The sequence below is a fragment of the Artibeus jamaicensis genome, unplaced genomic scaffold (assembly GCF_021234435.1).
Source record: "Artibeus jamaicensis isolate MK-2021 breed Jamaican fruit bat unplaced genomic scaffold, CSHL_Jam_final contig_465, whole genome shotgun sequence".
NCBI lineage: Eukaryota > Metazoa > Chordata > Mammalia > Chiroptera > Phyllostomidae > Artibeus > Artibeus jamaicensis.
In genome coordinates, this window is record NW_026521843.1 from 27,695,846 (window position 1) to 27,707,082 (window position 11,237).

The 11,237-nt window shown below is 60.5% G+C and overlaps 1 protein-coding gene across 2 annotated transcripts; it reads right to left on the reverse strand.

The window, feature by feature from the left end:
* Window positions 1-6,239: 6,239 nt before the first annotated feature.
* On the reverse strand, window positions 6,240-10,451 carry SIX2 (SIX homeobox 2). 2 transcript variants are annotated; one of them, XM_037161261.2, is made up of 2 exons: window positions 9,625-10,451; window positions 6,240-7,415 (listed from the first exon to the last, which is right to left on the reverse strand). In XM_037161261.2, the coding sequence occupies exons 1-2, from the start codon at window positions 10,182-10,184 to the stop codon at window positions 7,091-7,093; spliced, it is 885 nt and encodes a 294-aa protein (XP_037017156.1). In that variant the 5' UTR covers window positions 10,185-10,451; the 3' UTR covers window positions 6,240-7,090. The 2 variants fall into 2 exon arrangements, with proteins under 2 accessions (XP_037017156.1, XP_053523044.1); XM_053667069.1 differs by having other exon boundaries at window positions 9,619-10,451.
* Window positions 10,452-11,237: the final 786 nt, after the last annotated feature.

An 11,237-nucleotide genomic window follows, 5' to 3' on the forward strand; every position in this document is an offset into this window, starting at 1 on the left:
AAGAGCCTCCACAAACCCAGGAAAGTTGCATCTAACAACATCTGGAGCCTCACACCCACATCCGTCATGGGGCACGGATTACTTTCTTGCCTCCCTAACAGGGAGTATTAAACGATAGGCTTGTGAAACCACTGACACTCTGTACAGTGTCGTATAAATGCTAGGAGTGACTTAGTGCGTTATTTTGCTTTTAGAAATTATCCGCCCTCACCTTTCCTGTTTCTAACTCCCTCCAGCCCCTGCTCCCTTCCCCGTGGGGCTGGGAGGGCAGGGGAGGGCCACTCGCACTTGCTGGTCAGCCTCCTCAATTCAGCTTCTGCCCACCCACTCACTCGTCCATGGGCTTGGACCAGTGACCTCCCTCATGAGTGCAGGTGCCTCAGAACAGCTCCCTAGAGTCACCAATGGCTCTGCCTCAGGACAAGGGGCATTTCATATTCCTCATCTTGAAACTTGCAGAATCACCTAGCTCAGGTGAATCTGAAGTTCTCATACCACCAACATTTCCGTGGGCAGGTAAACAGATGGGCTTCTAGTAGGGCCTAGCCGGGGTGTGGGGGGACTGGGGGCAGAGATGAGCCCTGTTTGTTCTGGTCTTTGAAGGGCAAGGTCTCAGTTCCCCCTGCCCTGGAGCTCCTCCATCCCCAGCCACAAACCTTGTTAATGGAATGGCGCTTTAATATATTGCCCGCCTCCCCCGCGACCCCACACCCCTGCCACCCCGCCACCCCTGACCGGCCAGCACAGGGTTAATAAGAAAAGAGCCTCCCACTAAGTACTCATCTCAGCCCTCGGGGTCCCCACAACAGCCTTATTTTCCCCAGCAGCATGGCTGAGACGGGGCCGGAACGGCAGGAGGAGACAGAGGAGGGAGACAGCAGCAGGCTGACCCCAGGGTGCCAAGGTGCCATCTTTACCCCCCGCCCCCCGAAATGGTCCCAAACCCCTCTGCAGGGCCTGAGGCTGCATCCTGTCATCATAGTAGAGGGCGAGGGAGGAGACTGGGTAATTACCCCGGCTGATCAGGAGGTCACCTCTCTCGCCCGACTTAAGCGGGTTACTGAGGCGGCGAGCCCTCCTGCTGCCAGTCCTCCAGCAAACTGGCACTACCGTGAGCTGCCTGTACCCTGCGAGGGAGTCATTTGCGCCTGGCCCTGCCACCCAGGACCAGGCAGCCCGCCAATCGCGGCGCTGCACTCCCGGGCAGCGAGAATCCGGGGAAGAACGTTCGCTGCAGACTTGCAGAGACCAGGTTCAAATGCCTGCCCTGCTGCCGCCGCCGCCGCAATGCGCAATGCGTGGGACTCTGGGCCAGCTCCCGAACGTGGCGTCTCAGTTTCACCTACCCGTAAGAATAGCCTCTTTGTGTGGCTGCTGTGAGAATTAAACAGATACCAGTTGTGTGAAGTGCCTCACGTGTAGTAAGCGTTAAAAAAATGGCAGTTATGACCTGTTACTCTGGGGAGCAAGAGGTCACCATCGAGCTGCATCTCTTGGCCCCAAGGTTATCAATCTACCCAGATAATTCCAGCAGCAATGAGCTTTTGCGCAAGCGAGAGAGCGGGCAGACCAGCAGGGGCCCTTGACAAAGCCCAGTAGGAAGGGAACCCAGGGCCCAGGGCGAGGTCCGATCCTGCCGCTGCTCTTGCCTTCCCATCTGACCCATCTTCCTCTTTATGGGATCTCAAGCGACTCAACTCGGGGCAACCGAGGCAGCGCTCTGCTGCGGTTCTGCAGAATTCTGGCCGTGGGCGGTCGGGCCTGGGCGCCCTGGACGGCAGAGGCAGAATTCCGTGAGCCCGGGTGGCTACCAAGGACAGTTGCTGTGGCTCAGTAGCCTCCCGCGCTTCTCAAGCGTTCTGGCTCCCAGCCTTCTGACTCACAGGGCCGCAGGAATGGGGTTGTCCAGGGCGGCTGTCCCCAGCATTCCTGCCCAAGGCCCCAGAGCTTCATGATCCCGAGGACAACTCAGGCTACTCACCCTAGAAGGCGGGCGGCGCCGGGCCTGGCACCCAGTGCGCCAGCGGGACTGAGGAGGTTTCGGCCGCTGGGGGCAGGCAGAGCCGCGGGATTCCTCCCAGCAGCTCGCCCGAGTCGGCGCTGGTACCGCTACTCTTGTGAGTGAGGGTGCGCTTGGCACTCTAGAAGAGCTGGGCCGCGAGTAGGTCTGGATTCAGTCCTGGCAGGGGCTAGGGCTGCTAGCGTCCTAAAGAAGGCTGCCTCTCCATGCTTCCCTTGTGCCAGCCTCAGGTTTGTGAGTCCCTCCAAGAAAGGGAATCTTTGGTGCAAGTAGGGACGCCTGTCGTCCTCCAAAGGCAGGCCTTGGGGCGCGTCCACACGGTGTTACTGAGACTCTCTGGGTTACCAGGTGGCGGGCTGTACCTGAAAGCGGGGACAAGCCCTGCTGCTGAGATTGTGGCGCAACAGGGGAAAAGTCGTTCTGTTGGAGGCCACCCAATTTCACCCTCTCCGCTCTGATTCCACTCCGCAGCCCACAGGGCCATTTTCGAGTTCCGGCCGCACAGGGACCCACGGAGCTCCGGGAAGAGACTCCCAGGAAGCAGCACGCGAGGCCTTCGCCCTGACACCAGGACTCCGGGTCTTTCGGACCGAGACTCGGGAGCCGCGACCCAGAGATCCTCCTTCCCTTCTCCGTCACCGGCCTGGCTCAGCCGAGGCTCCAGGAGTCAGGATCCACTGGCGCCGGCTTGTGTTCTGACTGCGCAAGAGGAAAGGCTAGTCCTCCTCCAGCCGCAGGCGCCTCTGCTTTCGAGCCTCGCTCAGGCGTGGCCTGACCCCCCGGAGGGCCCTAGGCGCGCACCGGCTCAGCCGCGCACCTACGCACTTCTAAGGCGCAGGACCTTCCCATCAGTGCGCACCAGAGCGTTTTCTCACCCTATTGCGCACGCACTCTCTCTCAGGCCGTATCACGGTACAACCGCACACACTGGGGCGCACTGGTTCGAGTCCCCTTCCAGGGTCCCTAGGCGGCTTTGAGTGTCCAGGGGACAGAAGGTGTGGCACTGGGGTGAGGAACACAAAAAAAGAAAAATGAAGGCGCCCAGTCTGGAGCCCGAGTCCCTCTTGGCCCTTCTCCATTGCCATTCAACACAGAAACACAGCAGTCTCTCTTCTGGGTCCCGGCAGCATGCTGGCAAGACAGGGATGCTGCTGGGGTCATGGAGGCTGAATTCCCTGCCCCCAGACTCCGGCGCCCCCACTCAGCTGGTTTTTGCCCAAATGGCGTTTCCTACCAGGACGGGGGAAACGGCGGACCGAGTAACCTGCTGTCTCTCCGCAGATCTCACCGGTTCTGTTTAACTTTTGCATGTGTGGCGTGCCGTCACTGCCTGCTCCCCTGCGGACCGCCCCGGCCCCCGCCGAGATGTGCTTCGGGTTAGGGACGCTAAGGGCCAGGCCTCCGCCTAGAGTTCTACCGAGGGTCGCTTAGTGCAGGTCCTGGCAGGCACCAGAGCCAGGTGGGGGGAAATTTAGGAAGGAGTAGGGGGCCCCCCTGCTACCCTCTGCTCTCGGCAGTCCTTGGCTTTCACACCTCCAAGCAGCTGAGTTGGCCAGCTGTCCTCAAGGGCTGGGTTCTGCCTTCTTCATTCTGTTTCCCCGTCAAAGTCTGCATGGGAATGGGACCTGAGACAAATGAAAAGTGAACGTGGTCACAGGAGCAGAGAAGGAAACTTGAACTTCCAGTTGCTGTGTCCCTTCGGTCGCCGGGGCAAAACTCCTGGCTTCTGTGCTGCGGCAGGGAGAGAGGAGCGAAGGGAGGGGAACCCTGTTCGGTGGACTCTGATGGGGCCTGGTTGTGTTCACCCGGCTACGCCTGTGCCGAAGTTACCTCCTGGAGAACTGGCTTGCATTGATTTATGTAGTGGGGGAGTAGCTATTCGGGTTTATTTCCAGAACTTCTGCATAGTTTCACTGTTTAAATGAATGCTTTCAGGGTTAGCTTTCCAAGGGGAATGTAGGAGTTGCAGCAAATAGTGTGCGGTCTACACTGGGGTTCGGTTTATGGAATAATGCTGGTGGACAGGCACGTCGCCCCCTACTGGCCAGTGAGCGACAGGGAAACTCCAGCGATCCCACCTAGGCCGCTGGAAAGTGGGTGCCAGGGCACAGGTGGGATCCCTGACGGCCGGGGGCTAGAACCATCTGTGTCTCTGGGACTCCGTGGCCTGGTACTGAGCCCTGCCCAAAAGCCATGCTGCGAGTCTGGGCCCTGGCCCCAGCAGGTGACTAGGCCGGACTGGCTGCCGGCCGGGGTACCAGTGTGAATGTGGCTTTGTATGCTTCTGGGGAGCTGTCTTTGTGTTTGTATGTGTGAGCACATGTATTTGGGAGAAGCTCATCCGTGTGTGTATCTCTCAAGTATCGGGTGCAGGAGTGTTTATTTTGCCTGAGGACATGTTACTGTTTTTGTGAGGATGGGCTGTGTGGGTTTGTGTGTGTTTGCTTCTCTGTGTGTATGTGTGCATGTGAACCTGTGTGTGACGCTCTGTGTGTTTCCCTATGTGGCCACTACGTATGAGGGGGCGAGTGCTTTCAGTGTCACGCACAGTGCCTGACACACACAAACTCTCAGTCCTAGTGAATCGGATTATAAAAGCCTATGCTGTGTGTGCCCTTGTGAGGAGCCGCTCACAGCTCGTTTGCCTGTGTGTCTGGAAAGCAGGGAGCAGGTCGGGTGGATGTGCACTCCAGGGGCTACTGTGCTTCCCCTTCCCAGAAGTAAGCCAGGGTCTGTCCGCTGGACTTGGTGGACACCGGGAGGCTTCTGGTGAGCTCTCTCTGTGCCCTCCGGCAGCAGCCGACGCTTCACCCCCTCAGTGATCGAACCACTCAGCCCGTAAACACAGACCAGGTCCATGGAGGACCCGATTTGTCCTCCTCCTCCGAGAGAGAGGGGCTGAGGGAGCTGCCAGGGCTGGAATTCCTCCTGGAGGAGGGGGACTCCTGGTGTGGGGGGACTGGGTGTGGCCCCAGGGGAGTGGTCTTAGCCCGCTGGGGAATCATTTTCTTGACTCCCAGGCCCTGCAGAGAGTGAAAGCCCAGGCACAGTCTCTGTGCCATGCTGGCTCGGCGTCCAGTGTCTGCAGGAGTCTGGCCTGGGAAGGAACTCTCAACCCTTAGAAAGTTCACGTGAAAGAGTTTTCGGTGAGCGCTGACTACACCAGAGAGGAAAGGCCCGAGAAGTTCCCGCCGGAGGACCACCTTTCGGGAAGAACGCCACACCCGTCTTTCCCTTCCGTTGGGACGGGCAGGTTTGCTCCCAAACACCCTGGTCGCCAAGGTGGGATGTGTTTGCCACCTACGGCCAGTCGTGACCTAAAATGCCTCAGCTGCTTCCTGGAGGAGTCCTTTGCCTGGACCAGGTAGACTTGTGCCTTAATGAGAGTGGGGAATCAGGGCTCAATCCCCTCAGGGGAAGTGTTGCTGCAGGTTAATTTGCAGCCACAGACGCAAGTCTCAAGGTGCGGCTCACAAGCCAAGCCCTGGAAGCTCTGTCTTGCTTCCACTTAGAACACGCACCCGGGCGGTGGCCAGCCTCCCGGAGTCTCCTCTGACTTCTCTCCTCCCCGCCCTTTCATCTCCACTGCAAAACAACAGGTCTGTGAGCTTGGAGACCTTTGCTCATGGCCGCACTCACAAGACTCTTTGAAACCAGAGGAGCAGATGAGCAGCGGCCCTTGGGGCCAGCGGATCTGCCCAGTGTCCCGCACCCTGACTTGGGGATTCTGATCACCCCTGAGTGCTCCCTTTCAGGAAGTCCCCACCACCAGACTTGTTCCCCAGCCTTGGTGTCTCCAGCACAGGGACCCTGCTCCACACACAGCTTCCCATTTCCCACCCACGTCCAGGAATCCTCGAGGTAAAGAAAGAGGTGGTGAGGGCACTGCTTGGCTGGTGGGCGGAGAGGAGTGTCCCAGAGGAGCAGGCTTCCCCCTCCTGCTCCCGCACGGAGCTGCCCAGACAGGAAGAGGGACAGGGGACTTTGGAGAAGGTCTGCGAAGTTTTAGTCCCTTCACTCCACTTTCGACTTGGACACGTTGTGTCTGTGGGACGGGGTGTCCGGGTTTCGGACTCCTGGGGCCTCGTTGCCCAGAACTGGTGGTGAGTCTCTGCAGGGAAATCAGACACTGCTGCACTCAAGGCTCAAGCCTCATGGTATGTGTCCATATATATATATTTATCATTTCTAGTTTTATTATAAAATAAAAGCAGAAACATTTCCCGAAGAACATTCACATGAGGGCACAACAGGGAGACGGCAAGTCCGCGGCTCGAGAGGCGCTCTGCCGGGGGCGCTGCGGCGCAGTCCCGGGGGGAGAGGAGAGGCAGAGCAGAGCCGCAGGCAGAGCCGGCGGCCGGCGGCAGCGGGTCCCTCAGGGCGTCTCGCTGCCACCCTTCCCTTTCACTTCAGTCACCAGGGCGAGGCAGACACCTGCAGCCCCAGTGACCGCCTCCCCACCCCGCCGGGGCCTCTGGAGACGGCCTAGGTTCAAAGGCCCTGTCCTTCCTTTGCTTTTCCTCCTCCCACTTCCCATCCCAGGAAAGGGAGGGAGGGGGGAGGATAGACGGCCATGCAAGACTGAGGGGTACAGACCCAGGGGCCAGGTCGCAGGAGGCTAGCGGAGAGAGGAGGGGCAGAAACAGAGAGACAGGTAAACAGAAATCTAATGAGAGATGACAAGCCAGAAATATGGAGGGAAACGGACAGGGTCAAGGAGGGGAGAGGAAAAGGAGAGAAGGAAGGAAGGGAAAGGAAGAGCAAGGGAAGGGAAGAGAACCCAAGTGCAGAGAAGGTAGGGAGAGAGTGTAAGACCGGTGTGTGATTTATTCTCTTCCCTGGTTCAAGACCCGGTCCCAGGCCTCCAAACGATCTCCAAAGCAATTTGTTGAAAATAAAGCCCCAACAAAGACTAAGCCAGAGGGCCACGGGCCCTGCCCCGCCGGCGGTTCTGCCGGATTGAGTGCGGGTCTTTCAGTACCTGGCGGTGCCGCTGGCGCCGGAGGCCCTCGGGACAAGTCTCTCTCAGTTCCCCTGCGCCCAGCCGGGAAGGCCGAGGCGGGCGGGGCTCTAGGAGCCCAGGTCCACGAGGTTGGCTGACATGGGGTTGAGAATGGAGTCCTGCAGGCCGTGGTGGTGCTGCAGCGGGTCGGCGCCGCCTCCGCCCGGCACGGGCACGGGCACGGCGCTGGGGCCGGGAGGGTGGCCCAGGCTGTGCAGGGACGGCAGCCCGGGTGGAGGCGGCGGGCTGAGCAGCAGCGCGGGGCTAGACGACGAGTGGTCCGGCGTCCCCGAGGGCGTCTTCTCGTCCTCCGAGCTGCCTAGCACCGACTTGCCGCTGCCGTTCAGCGACGCCGCCAGCGGATTGTTGGAGTTGGAGTTCTCGCTGTTCTCCCTGCAAGTGCGGGAGCAAAGCAGCCAGGTCAGCGGGGAGACGGGGCTGCTCCGCGCCGCGACGCCTGGAGCCGGAGCCTGCTGTCCTCGGAGCCCGAGCCGCCGCGGGCTGCCTACGGGGTTCGGTTTCTACCAGGTTCCTTTGGCCTGGTCTGGGGCTCTCATTCTTCCTGCCAGTTCTCAATCTCTCAACACCGCTTTCTTTCTTACCCTTCCCCAGGTATCCTATCTTCTCACTTCTCACGCTCTCGATCTCATGAAAGTCTTTCTTGCTTTCTGTATGTTGTTCCTCCCCATTCTTCACCCCCCCCCCACACACACACTGACTTTGCTAACATCTCTTTTCCAGAGCGGAGGGGTAGGGCAGCAGGGCTCCCTGGAGTTGAGTGGGTGGCCAGGACGGGGAGGAAGAGAGGACGCCTGGCTTTTCAGAATTCTTTTGGCTTCTCATCCTAGGGCTTGCTGGGTAGACGCGGGCCAGGAGACTGAGAGACCCTAAATACGAGGCACAGGGCCCCACTTAAAGTTGTGGATTTCAGAAGCCTTCATCTCCTTTCCCATTTCTGCGCTTCAGGGGAGTATCTGAGTGCCCGGCAGATTCCTGGAGCTAAGCGTCCTTTCTCTCCGGCTTCATACTGGCAGGCCCAGGGAGGGCTCTCCTCCCTGGAGGGCTCTCCTCCCTGGGCCTAGGTACAGGCCCTGAGGATGCAGAAAGCCCTCTCCCTGGTGGCACAGTGAAAACTTCAGCTGGGGGACTGGAAACTGGGACCTTGGAGGGCTCATGGGGGATGGGGAAAGGAGAATGAAGGGGACTCCTGATCCTGCGCCAGGCCTTCCCATCACATCAGAAAAGCAGGGACTCTGCAGCCCCTACCTGGGGCCCGGCCTGAGAACCGAGTTCTTCAGGAGTCTGGCTGCATGCCATTCTGGGCAGCAGGGGACCGCAGCGGGGAGAACCCACCTTCTGCCCCGACTCTGACTGACAGCCCTGACGGATTTGGAGATTTGGACTCTCGGGTAGATTCTCTTCGCTGGCTTCCTGAGGCCTTCTCTGTCAGTTTTCCTGGAAGGGAACTTCTTCCCACAGGGCTGGTAGCTAAGATTTTTACAACTGTGGACACTTTACCCTCATAGTCTCAGACACTAGGGTCCACCAGACACTACCCCTGACCCCAGAGGTCTGGTTCCACTGTTAATCCTCCCTCGAACCCTGATCATGCAAACTCTGGGTCACACACGCCATATGCCACCAACCCAGGGATCCTGTCTTGCTGTTGCCCTCAGGCTGGATTCTGCTCCCACAATGGAACGTTTCTGTCCCATTTCCCCCTCCAGATTCGGGTTTCTGGGGGGCAACAGTGCCGGCAGCCACAAGGGCCTAAGGTCAATCGTTCGGCTTGGTTTCCCTGAGGACAAGCAACTAACAGCGTTTCTGCTGTCTCAGCTCACCCCAAACCTATGGACCTACCCACGAAAGAGGGTAAGACCAGAGGAGAGAGGGGCCCAAGGCCTGGCAGGCCGGGGAAGGGCTGCTGGGTCCAACAAGGCTGAAAAGTATTTTTCTTCTTCTGTCCCAGAGCTGACACTTCCTCCCCAAGCCTCCTGCCTCCCGGTCCTTCCTACACGGGGTAAGAGATTCTCACTACCAACTCCCATAACCAGACAAGGGAAATTCTTGCCCAGGCCTCTCCCTCCACATTCAGGTCACACCAGGGAAGTTTCAATCCCAGTCCTGACCCCTAATCACACTTTGGCCTAAAACCGAGTAAGGCAGACAGAAAGTTCGGGCAAGTGCTCAGTAAAATCGCGCAGGCCGCTTGAAATCCGCAACCCCGACAGTCCTAGGTCAAACCCACTCGGTCCTCCGGAGGACGATTAGGTCCTGCCTGCTGTGCCCTGCTCGCGGGCCATCCGGGATCATTGCCCTGCTTTTCCCCAGAAGCTCGCTGCCTCTCCATTTTCGTCCATAAGCAACCAGGCAGTTTGTCGACAACTTCCCCAATAGCTTTGCCCGCTTTAGACAAATCCCTGCCCTCTGGGTCTCCCCAAAGACCTGAGCGCCACCCGCCGTCCAGGTCAGGCCAGGCCAGGATTCACTTGGGCAGTGGCCGCGACTATGGGCCCACCTTGTGCCTCTCCTGGGGATAAAGCTGATGCCCTGCGACCTGGAGCCCACGGGGAGCAGGCGCTGGAGCTCTACTTACTCGTACCTTTCCTTGGCTTCGGCTGCCCGGTCGCGCTGTCTCCTGTTCTTGAACCAGTTGCTGACCTGTGTGGTGGTGAGACCCGTGGCCTCAGCCAGCTCTCGCTTCTCGCGGGGTGAGGGGTAGGGGTTGTGCGCGTACCACTCGCGCAGCACGCTGCGACTCTTTTCCTTGAAGCAGTAGCTGGTCTCCTCGCCGTCCCAGATGGAGCGCGGCAGCGGAAACTTGCGGCGCACGCGGTACTTGCCCACGGCGCCCAAGGGCCGGCCGCGCAGCTTCTCCGCCTCGATGTAGTGCGCCTTGAGCCACAGTTGCTGCAGCTTGGCGTGGTTGTGCGGCGAGAACTGGTGGCTCTCCAGAATTTTGTAGAGCTCGCGGAAGTTGCCGCGGTGGAAGGCCACCACCGCTTTGGCCTTGAGCACACTTTCATTCTTGTGGAGGTGCTCGCAGGCGGGCAGCGACCACAGGAAGCGGCCCAGCCGCTCGATGTTGCCGCCCTGTTGCAGCACCTCGCACACGCACGCCACTTGCTCCTGCGTGAAGCCGAAGGTGGGCAGCATGGACATGATGCCGGCTGCGTCCCCGCCCGCCCGCCCGCGCCTTCACGGGGCTGCGCGGTCCGGCATGGGCGCCTCCCCACCGGGCGGTCCGGGCCGAGGGGCGGGCCCCCTGGCCGGGCGCTGGCTCCAGGCGAAGTCCGAGTCACTGCAGTACGTCCCAGCGCCGGCCGAGGCTCCGGAACAGCTCCGTGTCCGCGTCGCCTGCGCGCCTCGCCTGCGCCCTCATCCAAGCCCGGGGGCCGCCCGGGGCGCCGCTCGGCATGCTCCGCGTCCGCCCGCCCGCCCGCCACTCCCTCGTTAGCTTCTCACTCGGTCTCCCTCCCGTCCAGCTCTCTCGCAGCTTTTTTAATAATATTATTCTAAGCGGGCATGAGGCGCGGCGGCCCGCACCCTGATTGGTCTGGTTACCTGACCCGGGGCCTGCCCGCGCCAGACAATAGTCGGAGTCAAATTATTCGCCATGGAGACGCTGTCAGTCACCGGTAACCCGAGCCCCTGCGGGCCTGGAGGCTCCCCCCGGCTGGCTCCGCTGACAGATCGCCCGGCTCCGCGCGAAGCGGAGGGCGGCCCGAGACAGGAGCCGGAGGCGCTCCCAGAACCTGGGAGGCGGAGAAGGCCGGGCCGGGGCCCGCGGCGGCGGTGATTGACGGGGCGGACGCCCAAAGAGCAAGGGAGGGGACGGACACGGGAGGGGGGCGGAGTGGGGACGCGCAAAGAAGAAAAGGGGAGGACCGGGGCGGGGAAGGGAAGAAGAGAGAAGGCGAGGCGGAGGACTGTTTAAGGGGGTGCCGGGAGGAAGGGAGGAGAGGGGTGGAGGAAGCCTCGAGGGGGAAGAAACGTTGGGCGGCCCTGAGCAGACTCCGCAGGGTGCCCCCGCCTCACTCTGGGTCACCCCAGCCCTCCTGGGGCCACTGTTTGTGGGTGTAGATTTTGCCCAGGAGCCGGCCTGTGAGATGGGAAAGTTGGAGTTGCTCCGACGCCCCTGAAAGATTTGGCTTTTCCCGCTGACTGCGCCCCACCCCCACCCTAGGAACTCTGGACCGGAGCGGCCCTCGAGGG